General features: G+C 35.1%; 1 protein-coding gene across 3 annotated transcripts in view; it reads right to left on the bottom strand.

Moving 5' to 3' along the window:
• LOC131855771 (hydroxycinnamoyltransferase-like) overlaps positions 1 to 17,215 on the bottom strand; it is a 35,579-nt gene extending 18,364 nt beyond the window's left edge. The window contains exons 1-3 of one of the 3 annotated variants that reach the window (XM_059209170.1): positions 16,700 to 17,215; positions 15,653 to 16,613; positions 12,853 to 13,075 (exon numbers count right to left, since the gene is read on the bottom strand). In XM_059209170.1, coding sequence (XP_059065153.1) covers positions 13,050 to 13,075; positions 15,653 to 16,613; positions 16,700 to 17,146 — 1,434 coding nt within the window. In that variant the 5' untranslated portion in view covers positions 17,147 to 17,215 and the 3' untranslated portion in view covers positions 12,853 to 13,049. Of the gene's footprint in view, positions 1 to 12,852; positions 13,076 to 14,711; positions 15,119 to 15,652; positions 16,614 to 16,699 lie in introns of those variants that run through there. The other 2 variants (XM_059209169.1, XM_057957046.2) reach the window with 2 other exon arrangements.
• Positions 17,216 to 17,880: the final 665 nt, after the last annotated feature.

Raw genomic sequence — 17,880 nt, 5'->3', positions numbered from 1 at the left:
ATGAAAGAAGACCTGCACAATGCAAATGATAAAATTAAAACTTCGGAGGATAGATTGAAAGCTAATATGAAAAATACAACAAAATATATACAAGAAAACATTTGGGGGCAAATAATGCAAAGTGACAAGTTGTGTGAATGGTTTGAATTGAATGAAAGTCTGGGAATAATTTATATGAAAATCAAAGGGCACATTCAAAAGAGCATACATGTTTATTCAAAAGAGGAAATGGCAAAACAGATTTTGCAAGTAGTCTATAGTACCAGTGACAACTATTTGGCATCTAAGGGAATTAAGAGCCACATTAATGCCACCGTTCAGACATCATCTATCCTTCAAAAATATCAGAAACCAAGGGAAACATCAAAAGTTATCGATAAATGTGGCAAAAAGATATTGAAGCTGCAAGAAAAGACAACTGCTTTGATTAAACTTGGTTTGCCTAAGACTGTTGACCCATCAAATAAATTCATTGGAAAAGAAGCTTACAAAAAAAACATGGAGATAAAAATGAAGTTTGATTTAGACTTGCTTCCTAAGAACACAACTCCCCAAAACTTTCTAGAATTCATCAAACCATTTACAACTCTGAATGCGGTATTGGGTGAAACAGTGATGTCAAGTCACTCTTCTAAATATGGATTGTTGACAAAGTTGCAGTTGACTTTCCATAGTTTAAATAATATTGACCTTCCATCAGACGAAGAGTGGAGCACCCTAAAAAAACTGGCATAGAAATCTTAAGAATCATAATATGTATTGCACAGTTTTCTACTTCCTCTCTTGATTTCAAGGTTTTATGTTTTTTTTGTTTGGAATTTGGCATCGCTTGAAATAAATTTGTTTTATGAATAGGAAAAAACCAGCGCTCGCTATTGCTAATCCAGCCTATGAATCTATGATGCACAGTGCAAACCTTCAGCCTGTAAATTTGTATTCTCAAATTCTCCCAAGTTTTAACATTTTTGCTCTCTATTTATAATATAGGGTTTTGGGCACTGCTTTTATCTATATTTAATTTGTCATGGATTGAATTAATATTTAATTTTGAACTCTGTTTTTTTAACAAGAGACATCAGACATGTAGCAGTTGTTAAATTGCTAATCCAGCTTGTGATAGTCATGTAAAACTAAATTTGTGTTGAAGCCCGAGTTTGTGATTTTGATGTTGAGTCTTTACATGTTGCAAATCGACCTAAAGTTGTTGTTGCTCCCTTGTTTCTAGAAAAGGGAATCCAGAGTCATTTGCAAAGGGTTATGAAACTTTGTATTGGCTTTTGCATGGAGAATCACACAGAGTGGTGTATTGAATGAATTGTATCATATGGCTATATTTTGAAATAATTAATGAAAATCTAAGTTCTCAAACATGTCTAAATAAACATCTTTGTATCAATAAACACATTATGGTCTTTTATTATGCTAGTTTAAATCTGAAAATAGAAAGTTGAAAAATACAATTACAAATCAATATTAAATTCTAATTGCAAAAAGTTGAGACTTATAAAATATCATCAAGTTATCAACCATAATAATATGCTTTTGTAATATGAATGATGAGATACAGTAATAAGATTAATAAATACCAATCTCTTACAGTTGCCATTCATCCTCGTCAAATTTAGAGCTTTCTTGATTCTTGTCTATGTTTTCTTCACTCTGAGTCTGCATACCTTCATTGAACTGCATCTCAATGCTACCAGTAGGTCCAGTACATGAGTCAATAGTCCCACTGGCACTTTGGTTTGAAGTGTTGCCCAAACCTCTTCTTTCACATTTGGACCTCCAGATTTGCAGTGCCCTATCGTAAGAAAAAGTGTCAACATCACACCTAGATGTACAGAGCCTCAAGAAATTTTTCAAATTTTTGTCTAGTTTGTTTCTTAGCTTTGATTTTAGGAACCCCAAAGCACTAAAAGCTCTCTCATCTTCCACTGAGCCCAACATCATGGTAAGACATAAATCAGCTAGCTTCAAATATTTTGGCATTGAATCACGCAATGTTGCATTCTCAGCTATATATTTCTAAAGCCTTGTTATTGATCCCTCTTCGCGGGGGTTCTCCATTGTGCCATATTGTTCCCTCATGGTGTATGGAAAACGATATGATTACTCTCTAAGATGAGTTTCATCTAATATTTCATTTATAGTTACTCCATTCAATTCTCTGGATATGCAAAAATGTTTTATCAAAGTCAGTAGCTTACTTCGAAAATCAACTACACTGTTGACGCTCCAATATTGAGGAAACACAATAGACATGGCTTCGAGTAGGTTATCGAGAGGGAATCTGCTTCTAATTTGTGAGGAAATATCATAGGCAATTTTCTTCACATAAGTAGTTACAGGATCAACAATCTTGTCGAAATCTTCCCTTATAACTCTTGTTAGTTGCTTCCTGGGGCATTTTCCTGGTTTGTCGGGGTTGACCTTGGCATAGAAGTGCATTGGTATCTCAACTCCCCGTACATTGGCACATACCTCCCCCTCTGCACCGATTTGTAAAAAGTTATCAGGATTGTTCAAATCTAGGAGTGTCTGCCACTTACCAAATTTTTCATCAAATAGTGTTGGTTGGTTTCGATAGAGATTGTTGAGGGTCATGCATGTCATCTTATGCAGCGTAGCATATTCTTCAATATACATAGCTTTTTTTTGGGCAGCCTTCATAATATTCCTTATTTCCTCTAGCATTGGCAGAGGAGATGCTAAAGTTAAGAGTGTCTCTAGATTACTTAACCTCCGAAGAAGGTCAGGAAATTTTGATTGATCTAATTCATCGCGAGTTGTGTGAAATAGTCCAATCAAGGATGGATATTCTGAAAAAACTCGATGCATTGGACCATCCAAAGAGATCCATCTGGTATCATTATCCTTGAGAAGCTTGTTCCCATCAGTTATTCCATCAGCAAAGTGTTGAAATTCCATAAATCGCTTAGCAATTCGACAGAAGTGTGAGTAGAGCTCTCTAATTAAAATTTCAATTTTTTTTACTGAAGCATACTTGCTCACAATTCCAAAAGCTAGATTCATTATGTGAGCCATGTAGTGAATTGTTGTAATGTACGATGCAAATGAAGTTTCAATCTTTGTACAAAGACCATTCCTGTGACCTTGCATTACTGAAGCTCCATCTGCTCCAACACAAACCAATTTTTTGGCAACCATCATGTCATCCATACCTCCATATTCAATTAAACTTCTCTTTACTAGTTGGAATAAATTTTCCGCTATCGTACTCTCCTTTATTTTAGTAACAGATAGTAGATGAGGTTGGCGAGCATGATTTTGTACAGTATAAACATGCATGCATACCCATGAAGTATTGTCTATTGCCATAACTTCGTCTAAAGAAAATGCAATAAAGTTTGACTCTCTTATTTTTTCCTTTACATCTTTTTTTCAACCTCGGCAAGACAACTTGCCCATTCCCATCTACTGTTTACTGACCAATGTCTATTAGGATAGTTAGGAACTTTCAAAAAGTGTAATAAACGACCAATTGATGGGAAATTTTTCATAGCACGCCCTCTGCTCAAAATATAAAAAACAACTCTTAACTAAACAACTTTTCCCAATTGTTCTATTTGCATTGCTTTTCCAAAACTAACTTCAATAGAACCTTTAACTTCAGCAGGCTTCGCCTATATTTTCTCATGAAAATAATACTCTTCCGCATTTCTCACATGCTTACATCCCTCCTTTGTTTTCCATCTTATCACTAATTTTTCAACTCCATCTATCATTTGTTTTTCATAAACTTTACCCATATGCTTTTCTATGGTGTCAAATTTTAGCTGCAACCTAATTTCCTTGTTATGTTTCCAACTGCAAATCTTACACCTGCATTCTATTGGAGGCTTGCCTTCAATTGGATTCTCCACTAGTTCAATGAATGGATACTTTGATGCCCAATTAATTTGAAAATTCCTCACTGACATATCCCACTACCAATCCTTTTTTTATTGTGGTTGATCCTTTTTTGATCTGGCTTTTTTTTCCCCTTCCGTGCATTATCATCAATGGTATTATCACCCAAGTTGATTATATCATTCTGGCTAACTTGGGCATCTACCAACTAATCTTCTTCAAGATCATCTTGATCTAAGATATCAGGTTCGTCATCGTCTTCAACATGTGATGTAGGTTGCGAATTTTGTACTTGTACTTGTGATGATGTACCTTCCTAATTTTCACCACAATCTTTTCCAAAGCCAAAGTACGAAGACAATGTTCTACTTTTTGTTGGCCTCTCATGCCCTTCCCCACATTCAGGTTTCCTACCCTTCTTCCTGTTCGACATCTCTAATGAAATAAAGGCTACCAAAAAAATGTCAATTTGTTGAAGAAGCAATAATAGACTATAAAGTATAAGATATGTTTCATTGGCCCTGCAACCTACAATCTAGATGTCTGAGGTCTGCATCTCCCTGCTGACCACTTGGCACTGACGGGTCCCCACTAAATAAGAATGAACTCAACAGTGCAAATAAATATAGATAAATTCAGAATAATATTATAACATATCAAAAATATGATCGCTCACCTTTAGGTCACTAGCGGTCACCAATGCAATCAACATCAATGATTTTCCTTGGTCTGAAACTTCGCCATTGATCAGAATTCAGAGCCTAGAACCCACCCGATTGTGTAGAGATAGATCTGATCTTATTTATACCAATCCTTATATGGCGAATTTCGCGTGAATTTTATATGGTATACAAATATTTGGCGAATCCCGCGTAACTATAACATGACTTATGTAATTTTCGAGGCGATTATGAATCGTCCAAATAATTGGCAAATACAATATAGTTGGCAAAAGTTGGGGTGAATGGAGACACGCATTGGCAAAAATGTCAACGAATTGGTTCCTCTTGGCTAACAAATCTTCATATTCCTATAGGTGAATTATGATCGTCTATTAAGGCAACCTCAGAGAGTGTGGGTGAAAAAATTAAATTTACCGTGTGTCCATTGTATATTGTATTGGTGAAATCCTCACATAGAAACATTTAATTACATACAACATATGGCGATCAGGCCATGAAGTTGACGGAAATTGATAATGTTCTGGCAACATGGCCACCCCCAGTCGGTACAAAATATTCGCCATTTCCCAGGTCGCCGATGTGAAAAATTCACCATTGGCGAATGTTCGCCACTAAAGTAATCTCTTACTACAACTAGGAGGTTTTATCATAGTTTATTTTGTAATATACTTTGTTTTGATTTTCTAATGCCCTAATCATGATAAGTGAAAATTTTCTTAAGGCAACTACAAGCAACACGATCAAAAAATAAGAATTTTAAATACTTGAAAATTAAATGGAAACAAAATTTGATTCCTATTTAATTACCATAATGAAAATGTGAAAATTAAAATTTGATTTTTCTATTAGAATACGAATGCATACCATTAGTATAAAACTTTGATTTTCCTGATAAGTTTCCTATCAAACTAATTTGAATTTGTGTAAAATATACTTTTTAGATACATTAGGAATTGGGTATATTCAATACTATCTTTTATTATCAACCATGTATGGTCACATTGTTGCTACTTAAGATGAAGTAATGGTGATTCTCTTCTAGGAGGCTTATTCTGCCGTGAAATATTGAAAGAGTCTAATGTAATGCCATGTTCTTATGATGATCTATAGATCAGACTAACTAACAACTATAGTCATATCCATGCATGCTTTGCATACATATAGTACCCATTTGGGGAGAATATATCATTAAAGATCTTAGAGGTGTTCACAATGCTCATATTCCTATATAGGAATGCTCCTCCTCGACCCCTTAATATTTTTATTGCTTCCATTTCCACTTAGAAACCAATGACTCCTTCAAAACCTTTTATCAATTTTACTTCTTCCTCTAATAACTCTGTACAATTTATAATTTTGGTTCTTTTTGTTTAGCCTCTTCACTTTAATGATTATAAATAAATTATTTCCTCGCTTGAATTTCTCATCACAATAATTATATATAATTAAATATTTTTTATAACTAATATATTTTGGTTTAGCTAAACTCTCACCTTTTATCCCAAAAAATAATTGCTAATGATTTGAAACTTGTTTTTTTGTTACCATTCATAGTTTACATATAAAAAAAGATTAAAAATATTCCTTGTGACATTGAATTTTATGTTTTGTATTTATTTTTTTTTATTAAAGAAAATAAAATATATATGTTTCAAGAATGCAATGGAATGGTTTTAACTTGATTGTCTGCATACCATTTTTACCTTAAAAAATGCTCTTTTTTATATAAGGAGAGTTGTGTTTTCTCTATAGACATAAAGAGATCGTGATAAATCAAATACAAATGCTTGGTGGCAAGGGTTTCCAAAACAATGCACAAAGGTTTAACTTTAAATTTGAAGTAAAGGAGTGGATGAGCTTGGGTATTGAGTTTTATAATCTTCGTATAGAGGTTAGATATTTTAATGTATGGACATACTCTTTTTACAAAGAACTTCATAATATTCACATTGCAAAGTGTATTTGGAAGGTGATAATAAAGCTAATGATGCATATAGATAGATTTAGTTTGATTAGGTGAGATACCATTTGACTCATCTAATATCCTAGAAAAAATTCATATAAAAATTCATATGATTGTGATTATTTGATGTCTATGGAGTTATGACTACTATGTAGTTCATTGTAGCTATACAATAGGTTTAAGATATTGAATGTCAAACAATGTTAATTAACAAATGTGTCAACTAAAAGTCAAATTATTCAATATAATATTTATTATGAAGACATATCACCTCCATCATCACAATAGAATAATGAGATAGTATATGATGGCATTTGACAAGATGCTTGGTTTTAAAAAAAATTGAGTATGCAAACCATTATTATTACATACTAAAAATTATTGAGTTTGGTTTAATTATATTTGATTTTTTTTTGTCTTCTTAATTGTATTATTAGAAAATTATCTATTGTTTGAAAATAGTTGCATACTACCAGGAATGATGATTCTTAATTAAATAAAAATGCATAATCTTATGAAATTTTTTCATTGATTCATGAGAAGATAATTAAGTGTATCCCCACAGTAAATCACCATTTCAAATTTTAGTGACTCGTTTATTTTCTTAAGTGAATTTTCAATTTCAAAATGTTATTGAATTATTATAGCACAAAAGAAAATAGTATGCAAACAGGAATCAATTTAATCTACATTGAATACATACAACTTACTAGATTCACATTACAAAAGGATAATCCTAAACAATAAATGATAAACATAGGTAACTCACTAGTTTAACACATCACACATGTTCCACCCTAAATTAAATAATACAAATTATCCAAATCAAACATATCCATTATTTTTAACCATTCTTACACACTTAATTCAAATATCAACAAAGTTGTATTGCTACAAAGTTTTTGTCCAATGCAATAGGACAATTTTTGTTTCTTGATATGTAGATATTTGAAATAAAATATGGAATCATTGTGTTTTTTAATTAAGTGATATTAGCATTCTTCCACACTGTAAAAAAAATATATATTATAAAAAAGAGAACTAATTAATTTTGTAGTTGTTTCTAGTTGATTTCATCCTTCTATGATTTATTTACAATTAGGACTTTAATTTTAATGATATTGGCTTGCATCCTTAATTATTTACTAACACACCAAATGACATTTTTCTCATCCGTTTTGGGTTTTATTGGGATGTGAATGTTTTCTATGTGATATTTGGTATTTGACAAGCTATGTGTTTGAGGTGTGGTATATTGGCTCAGATTAGGTGCATTGTCAAGATCTAATTATATATTTCTTTGTGCGTCTCCCTCTCCCCCTTTGATTTATTTGCATATTTGTATATTTTCAATTATATAAAAGTATATAGATATATACATATGTATATTTATATATGCATATGTCTATTGGTATATGTAAATTTTCATATATACATATATTTTTTGTGTGTATTTGTCTTTTGATATATATATATATATATATCTTCTCTTTTTTTTTCTTTTTAGTGGTTTTGTTTGTGTTGCTTGGCTTTCCTTTTTCTTTTCTTTGGGTGGTTATTCCTAGGAGTTTTTTGGGTCTCCCATCCTTCAGGTGGTCTTTTTCTTTTTCTTTTCCTTTCTCCTTGTTTCTCGTGCCCTCCCCCACCCCACTCCTCTTTATATTTTGTCTCAAATCTGCAACTCAACACCTTTCATGTCTTTGGAATTCTTTTCATCTTGATGATGAATCATGGAGTGTGATTTGAAATGTTGATGGGAAAAAATACACACAATCAAATCTAGAAAAATACATTAGAATACAAAATGGATTGTGGAAATCTCATAGCTTTAATAAGATCTAATTTATTCTGAAACTTAGTGCTAAGCTAAAAATGATAAGAATATAATTTTAACCAAGAACAAGCTTATTGGTTTCTATTGATAAAGGGCAGTTTCCCTTTTAACTAAACTCATTATAATGTTTTTCTAAAACTAAATGCCTTACTCTACAATTTCCTGTTCTTGGGCTTGTTTCTGTAGGGTTTTTTTTTTTAATTTGAAATATTTAATAGAACCTATTTGATCAAATTTTGTATCGCTAAGCAATGGTTTACATATGTCAACTTTTCTTGGATCTTGGATCTTTATCTGATTTTAAACATTCATCAAATTGAGCACTCGGCTTTAGGAAGGATTTGAACAATTTAAAAAATATTTATCAACCAACTGATTGCCATCCCATATGCAAGACTTTGATAATTTCATACAATAAGCTTCAATCCCTCGGATCCTATCCTCAATGATGAAATTTTTCCATAATCCAACAAAAGAAGAAGATCTTCCTTGAATGCAGAGAGTAGATAATTTCTTTTCTGGTGGACGTTATCCAGCCTCCTCTATTCCTCATCAGTCATCGTCGTCTCTGTCTAACCCACATGCTACGGTGTCTTCGCCTACCCCCTTCCCTTTTCCTCCGCCCCCTCCTTCCCTCTCTGGTGACCAAACTCCCTCTGCTCGTGGTTCATGCTCATACCCATCATTTTTTGACTCTTCCGCCACGATTCTGTCACTAGAAGGGAGTGCAGAAGCCTCTGCCCACCTCTTTCGTGACCGTCTGGCATCCATTGGCCAGGCTCGTGGGGACCTCGGAAGATCATTGACTCCTCCTGCGGATCAAGCTAACGTCATCATTGAGATTGAAGATGAAACGGTGGTCCACCATGTTCATTCTCCCCAGTGGTCAATCAACTCGGCAAAAACGGTTGTCGTGTGGTGTTCTATTCTTCCCCTCCATTCCTGTCCGCTACATCATTTTGTCGAATTCCCTGAGGACGTTGCAGATATCATCGTGGAGATTGGAGACTCGGCCACACCTCTGGGTACGTCCACTGCCATGGCTCAACCTACAAAACTCCAACGGCTCCTCGGCAATGGCTCTCCTCGGTCAACACCTGGTACGTTGTCCTCTTCCTCTGTTGTCCAATCTTACGTCTTCTGCTTTAATTGCTTTGTTATTTCTTGTGTTTGTGGTTGCGTGGCTTGCAAACTTTTCCAACCTCCAGCCCTTCCTTCTCTGTCCCATCGTCCGGTTGAGGCATGTGAGGTTAATCCTTCATGCCCATGTGTCCAGCCGTACCCTGCTCTTCCTATGGAGAAGGTGGACACATCTCCCGTAGCTCATCAACCTCCACCCAACTCTTTCTCACCATTCCCTCTGCTGAGAACTCCACCCGTTCCTTGGAGTCGTGTCCAAATGTCTTTTCGGCACCCTTGTCCTCCTCCTTAGATCACGGCAATCTTCCTAGGTCCGCTCCTATCCTCAACCCTATTAGTAATTGGGATTCCAAACTTTTCGTCAACCTCTCTCTCGCCCCCATTGATCCTCTCGCATTTAACTTCCTCAAGCGAGGTCTCAACTTTTCCTCGACTCCCCACAACATTCTGCACATCGACTTCCTCATCGAGATCAAAAATGCGGTGCGTACCCTTTCCCTTGATGTTGCTGAAGAGGTTAGACAAGATTGTGCGGTGGCACTCCGTAATGCTAAACCTCCTAAATTCAACATCCCTAAAGCTGAGTTGTTGGCCTTTAATACTCTCATGCGTAATAATGACCTTGTCATCTCAAGAGAAGACAAGAGTAATGTCACGGTCATTATGAGCAAACCAGATTACTTGGCCAAAATGGAAGTCCTCTCGGATTCCAGTAGTTACAAAATTTTGTCACGTAACGCGTACCCGAAGATTTTGAAGGTAGTTAGATCTGCTATTTCCAACTCCTCGTTGGATGATTCTACCAAACTTCGTCTTTTTCCTTCTAAGGAAGTGACCCCTCGTATATATAGGGTCCCAAAAATTCACAAAGCCAACATTCCTTTGAGACCCATTGTTGATGCCATTGGGTCTCCGACTTACAAGTTAGCCACTTTCTTGCCAAATTAATCTCTCGGCTTGTTGGTAACTCCAGCTCCTTCATCAAAGATTCCAACCAATTTGTCCAGTTTATCAAGGATACCAAGTTGGACACTCAAGACACTCTTGTGAGCTTCGATGTGGTGTCCCTCTTCACCAAGGTCCCTATTCTAGACTCCATCGAGATTGTCAAGCTTAAGGTCAATGGGGAGATTGCCTCTTTAGTGGAACTTTGCTTAAGGTCAACCTTCTTCTCCTTCCAAGGCGTTATTTATGAACAGGTTGATGGAGTAGCCATGGGCTCCCCTCTCTCGCCGGTTATTGTCAACTTATTTAAGGAACATTTTGAGGAGGTGGCTTTACATTCTTTCCCCCTCAAGCCAAAGTGGTGGAAACGATATATAGATGACACCAATGTCTGTTGGCCCCACGACTTGGACATGTTAGAGGAGTTTCATACTCACCTCAACAACATTTCTCCTTCTATTGCCTTCACCAAAGAACTTGAATCCAACAACCTTTTATCTTTTCTCGATGTCTTAATCTATAAAAAGCCTGATGGATCCCTTGGTCGTCGTGTGTTTCGCGAAACTACCCACACTGACTTATATCTTCATTCGACTTCTCATCGCCACCCTAGCCAGAAAGTTGGGATCCTCAAAACCCTGGCTTTAAGAGCCCATCGGATTTGTGATGAGGATAACTTAGACCAAGAGCTCTCCCATCTTCGTCAAGTCTTCAAATGGAATGGCTACTCGGACAAGCAGATCACTAGGGCCTTCCTCCAAGCCAAATCTCATTTCCTTTCCATCTCTAATCCCTTGCCCTCTTCGCCATCTCAGGCCTCGTTTGTCTCTCTCCCTTATGTTGAAGGCATATCTCATAAGATCTCAAAAATCCTTGTGAAAAGAGGTCTCTGTTGTGCCTTCAAACCTGTTTCCACCATTAAGAGGCATGCCCCACCGCTTAAGGATACTAGGGATGCCTTTTTAGAGTCAGGTGTCTACAAGATTGTATCCTCCTGTGGAACTCCATACATTGGAGAAACATGTCGTTCGTTCATGACTAGAATAAAAGAGCACAGTGCTGACATTAAGCATGAACGTGCCCTCAAATCAGCCTTAGCTGAGCATTCGTCAACTACCAAGCATCATATTTGTTTGGAGGACACCCAGATATTGTGTAGGGAGAACAACTTTTTCAAGAGTAAAGTTAAAGAGGCCATTGCTATTATTCATCACCCCTCCAATCTTAATCAAGACAATGGGTTAAACCTCAGTATCTCGTGGCACCCTCTGCTTTTTGTCCTCAAGTATCATCCCCGCCCCCCACCTTGACTTCTCCCCCTCTTCCTTTTTCCTTTGTGTGTCTCCCTCTCCCCCTTTGATTTATTTGCATATTTGTATATTTTCAATTATATATACGTATATAGATATATACATATGTATATTTATATATGCATATGTCTATTGGTATATGTAAATGTTCATATACATATATGTTTTTGTGTGTATTTGTCTTTTTTCTTCTCTTTATATGTTTTTGTGTGTATTTATCTTTTTTCTTCTCTTTATATGGTGTATTTGTATTTTTCTTCTCTTTTTTGCTTTTTAGTGGTTTTGTTTGTGTTGCTTGGCTTTCCTTTTTCTTTTCTTTGGGTGGTTATTCCTAGGAGTTTTTTGGGTCTCCCATCCTTCAGGTGGTCTTTTTTCTTTTTCTTTTCCTTTCTCCTTGTTCCTCGTGCCCTCCCCCACCCCACTCCTCTTTATATTTCGTCTCAAATCTGCAACTCAACACCTTTCATGTCTTTGGAATTCTTTTCATCCTGATGATGAATCACGGAGTGTGATTCGAAACGTTGATGGGAAAAAATACACACAATTGAATCCAGAAAAATACATTAGAATACAAAATGGATTGTGGAAATCTCATAGCCTCTAATAAGATCTAATTTTTTCCGAAACTTAGTCCTAAGCTAAAAATGATAGGAATATAATTTTAGCCAAGAACAAGCTTGTTGGTTTCTATTGATAAAGGGCAGTTTCCGCTTTAACTAAACTCATTATAATGTTTTTCTAAAACTACATTCCTTACTCTACAATTTCCAGTTCTTGGGCTTGTTTTTGTAGGGTTTTTTTTTAATTAGAAATATTTAATAGAACCTATTTGATCAAATTTTGTATCACTAAGCAATGGTTTACATATGTCAACTTTTCTTGGATCTTGGATCTTTATCTGATTTTAAACATTCATCAAATTGAGCACTCAGCTTTAGGAAGGACTTGAACAATTTAAAAAATATTTATCAACCAATTGATTGCTATCCCATATGCAAGACTTTGATAATTTCATATAATAAGCTTAAATCCCTCGGATCCTATCCTCAATGATGAAATTTTTACATAATCCAACAAAAGAAGAAGATCTTCCTTGAATGCAGAGAGTAGATAATTTCTTTGTCTCACATTGTTTGATCCAGGAAAATTTTATTCTACAATTTAATCTATTGGAAAAGCCTAGATCTACTAATATAGAAACAAGGACAATTAAGGTAGAATAGATAATTGAGGAAACCATTGTTGGGAGTACATGAAGCTGCATGCCCTCTACTCTATTAAGTGTTATATGGCATATAGTTGAATCAAATTATCTTGCGGATTAAAAGAGCTGCATAAATTACGGAGATAAATATGCATTAGACTTTCTATCTTAAAAAATCTTATCATTCAATTTAGAGAATAAGAACCAAGCCAAATTTTTTGGACCTATTGTTTACTGTTTCTTTCATTTGTTTAAATGTTTCCTCTTTATCAGATTGATGGTAATTTTTAAATGTTGGATATTCTCATCAGCATTACTAGTTTGAATATTCCTTACATAGAAAGACAATTGCTAATTAAAAGAGAAATAGAAAATATTACAAATAGAGAAATCAAACGAAGTTGTAGATTTACAAAAGTAAAGATTAGAAGAGAACAAGATGGTGAGTGTGGATAACTTGAAGATCTGACTAGAGAGTGCAAGGAAAATTAAAGAAAAAGAGAATAAATCTTTTTGTTTGCAGATTTAAAAATTCCTAGGCCAAGTGCATTGGGAGGAAGGTGAAAACCACATATGACTGTGTAAAAGCTAAGTTTAGACTCCAGAGAAATGAAGGGCACGTGATAAGGAGAAAGCCTAGAAAATAGTAGAAAGGTATGCAGGAAGGAAGAGAAATGTGCAGTGCTGGAGTAAAAGGGAAGTGCGTAGTAGAACATGGACAATGCATGAGAAAGGTAGAGACCAAATTAAAAAGAGAATCACCAAAACCAAATGAGTCAAGTGAGAATTTGAGGAGAAGAATAAATTGCATTGTCAGGAAAGTAGATTTTAACGTGGGATTAGAAAACAGGAGAGTTTTTTGTGCATGAATAGGTAAAGTCTACATAAGCATAAACATAAACTAAACATATGACTTAAAAAGAGTCATCTTGAATTGTATTTATGCATAAGATTTGCATACTTTTCATGTAGCACAGATTATACTAATGTTTCAAATGTTTCCTCTTATACACAAGTAAACCATTTTCAGAATGAATATCCTCAAAAGAAAATATTGGTAATTGATTCTCTTTGCATAAGAAGCGGGTTCAAACATAAATTTTATGGAATGAAACATGCCTATGGTTCGCATTTGGTTGGCAAAATGTGAATGAACTGTTTTTCTTTTAATTGCACACTCAACTCTCAATCTCAAGCTACAGTCTTGCTTACAATTGATCCACTCACTAACTATTTGTGTATGTTCTTTTACCAATGCTTTCTGCCTTGTTGCAATCAATCTCAAGAACCATTTTTTCTTTCATTATAAAGTCAGACTTCAAAATCATATCCAATTCACATATTCAGGAAACAATTGTGTCAAATGCTTCATTTAGCACATTAATCGTCCATATCGAGTTGCTGATAAAATTTAAAAAATCAAACATGTTTATTTAAAAAATTTGCATCTAAATTTAGAAAAAAAATAATATTTATTTGTATCTGAAAAATTTATGTAACGTGATTGGTTAAAACAATAGACATTAATAACATGTTAAGAACAACACGATTTCTATAATTCTAACCAGGAACTAAACATATCTACACTACAACAGTAGTCAATGTATGACATTAAATAAATTCACATAGATATATTCACAAATTTACATGATATAGCCACATCCAAATATTGATCAATAAATTCTAGCATGAGAAAAGAGATTATAAAGATGTGTAAATAAACCACATATAAAAACTAATCAACTAGCCTTATGTAATTATTGAGAATAGTTTAGATAAATAAGCTATACTAGTTTGGTCATAAAATAATATCACAAAGAATATAAATATATAATCATGCCAATATCATGACAATCATGGCAAGTTAACAACATTTTAGGATATGATAATGAATTATATCGTCAAATATATATAATCACAAATTGACTTTGCTCAAAACACCAATCATAACTATTTTGTCTAGCACTCCCTAGTGAAACTATTTATCACTCCAACCATAAAAATATATTGTATCATAAGCATTAATAAGAGATTAGAACATAGCAACACAAGCGAATCTTATCATTGATCTATTGGAAACTTAACAAAGTGATATAATGAGATGTGATTCTTCCACCATTTGTGAATAATTGAATGTTTTCCACTATGATACCCGATGTTTCTCCACACCTATACCAAAATCAATTATTATCATTTATTTTTTTAACAAGTCTATTAAGAAAAGACAAATGCTATTGTCTAAAATATAGACAAAAGTTATATCCAAAAAATATAAACACTATGTATACAAGTGTATATGTATGTATGTATAATGATTGAAGAAACAAAACGCAAAAATTAAAATCAAGAAGAAAAAGAAAAGAAACAAAAAAAAAAAAAAAAGATGAGCAAAGAAAGACACAGAGTCAAGAGCTGAGAGAGGAACCCTAATAAAATAGTGATTAAAAAGACGAGAACCAAAAAAAACGGAAAAAAAAGGAAAAGACAAAAATAAAAGATAGATATATATAGAATGCTAATTCGTTTATATTTGAAATAGTTGGAGAAATAGAAGATTTAGATTTATTACAATACCACAGTCCTAAATTAAGTTACAACTGCTCTCTTGAAGCTCTAGTATTTCAGCTGAATTTATGCATCCGATTATGCTACTGGAAAATCTCTCCCCTATATTAACTCATAGTGAAGTCAAAACGAGCGTACCTGATGGAAATAAAACTTTTTCTGAAAAGAGAAAGTGATGTAAGATGTCCATCTGGTGTTGAGGAAGGCAGGTTGATACCATAATGCTTTTCGTTCCATCCTTTGGAGCTGACAAAACCATGCTTCCAATATCATAAAGGTCTGCTAACTGCACGTCCGCAGGCTTCCCCCATCCATAGTCGATGTCGTATAAAGGAAATCTCGGGGACGCTACGACCCTAGTTCCGTATTTCCAACCAGCTTCTTTAAGTAAATCTTTGTTACAGGATTCAACCCAGTCAATCATATGATTGATGTGTGCTTCCTCGGTGCAGGAACTGATGAGTTGCTGGATAACATCCGCAGCGAAGGAGATGTCGGCATTGATGAGTGTGTCGGCTCTAGTCTGCGCCACACCCAAAGATACGCAGTTTCCAAAGTAAGTTGGCAGAAGAGGTGGCTTAACACGTCCCCTGCAATCAGCCAACACTGCGAAGAAAACACCCTCTTCCTGCGGTACCTCTCGAGCTCTCATTACGCATCTCCAGAACTGAGCAGCCACTGCAACAAAAGAGGTTTTTGCTCTGCTTCGCATTTTCAGCTCTTGTATTATCTCTTCCGTGAAACAAAACGTCGATTGTATCAGATCGGTCCTTTTCTGAAGAACCTCTTCGCTTTTTCCCTCCTTTTCGATACTGGATGTTATTTTGTGCTCTGATTTCGAATCGTCAGGTACAAACTTGAAAATATTTGCCCCTCTTATCCCATCGTTTACAATCTGGTGGGCTTTGTAGGAAAGTGACGGGGAATTCTTCCTTTCTCGTTTGAAAACTGTTCTGTCGTGCTGAGGAGGTTTTGCAATGGGAAGGCCTCTGCTAAACTCTGCCCAAGATTTCATGAAATGGAAAAAGGAATTTCCATCCCCTATAACGTGATGAAGGCTCGTTCCAATGCACATCCCGCTTCCCGCAAATTCTGTGACCTAAGAAAACCAATTTTCTTTTATTAAGAATAATGCAGTGATATCGATTCTCCTGTCAATAGAAAATGTAAGAGTTACTGAAATACCTGTATTGACAGAAGCGGTCTTCTATAGCTTTCATCGACAGTGTCATCGACATTGCGGGCAAGACTTTGGAAAAAGGGCCTACTCCGAAACCCATCTTTTTCTAAGTCTTCGAACTGTACACTGGCCGACGCCACCTTAAATTCCACCCCTCCATCGGTGAAATCAACCTCTGTTCTGCCTAATTCTCCGTTTTTTAACCAACCAGTCAGAGGATAGAAATACACAAGAATTGAGGAAAGGCTTTTCTTTAGGTCTTGTATCAATGAGGTGTATTCCATTGTAGGAGAGAGTTTGTAGAAGAAAAGGGTTTGAACATTCTCGACGCGTATCCAGAAAAGATCAAGGCCGGAGAGGAACATGGCCTGCGTTGGGGGTGGGATGGCCGGTTTTACCATAAACGTACTCCTTACATTCACAACTACAGTTTCTGCTACTTGTTCTGCCATGACTGTATGTGTGTGAATTGCTAGATCTTTACAACGGCGCAAGTGTTCACGGTGCAGGCTTTATCTATCAACAAGACTCAACATTTCTTTCCCACCGAACAAAGACGGGTAGCTTTTCCCACCTAACAAAGACGGGTAGCTTTTGTTTCGTAGGGGAATTGGAAGAGTTGTTAGCCACTGCCGCGTAGCGGGGTTTGTTTTTTGTTTTTGTTTTTTGACAATATTTGAGACAATTTTTGAGTAAATTGTTTTAACTTGAGACAAAATAAAACTTGTGTATTGTCTTAAATATTGTCTTTAAGCGAGTGTCTTGAATAAAGACAATAAAAAACACCAGCATTATTGTCTCTATAGAGACAAATATGTCTTTATTCCCACTTATTGTCTTTCTTAAGACAATAAATATATTCTCATTAGAGAAAATATCACTTTTGTCGCTCTAGAGATGACATAAAATAATGAATTTTAAAAAATAGCTCACCATTTAGATAAATCAATATTGTTAAATATAAACTACAATATCATTGATTAACTCATGTTAGGGCACGATGGAATCAAACCACCATCCTCTTGCTTGTAAAACAAGCAAGTGCTCTTCCATTAAGCTAGCACCCTTTAAAGAATAATTATGCCCTTCAATAATAATCTTGGGTATTTAGATCTTGATTTATGTAAAAATTTGATGCTTTTGCTAAGTGATCTTTTATCTTTGAAAATGTATTCCTTAAAATCAT

The sequence above is a fragment of the Cryptomeria japonica genome, chromosome 7 (genome assembly GCF_030272615.1).
Source record: "Cryptomeria japonica chromosome 7, Sugi_1.0, whole genome shotgun sequence".
In the NCBI taxonomy this organism is placed as follows: Eukaryota; Viridiplantae; Streptophyta; class Pinopsida; order Cupressales; family Cupressaceae; genus Cryptomeria; species Cryptomeria japonica.
This window is presented reverse-complemented; position numbering and strand designations above follow the sequence as displayed.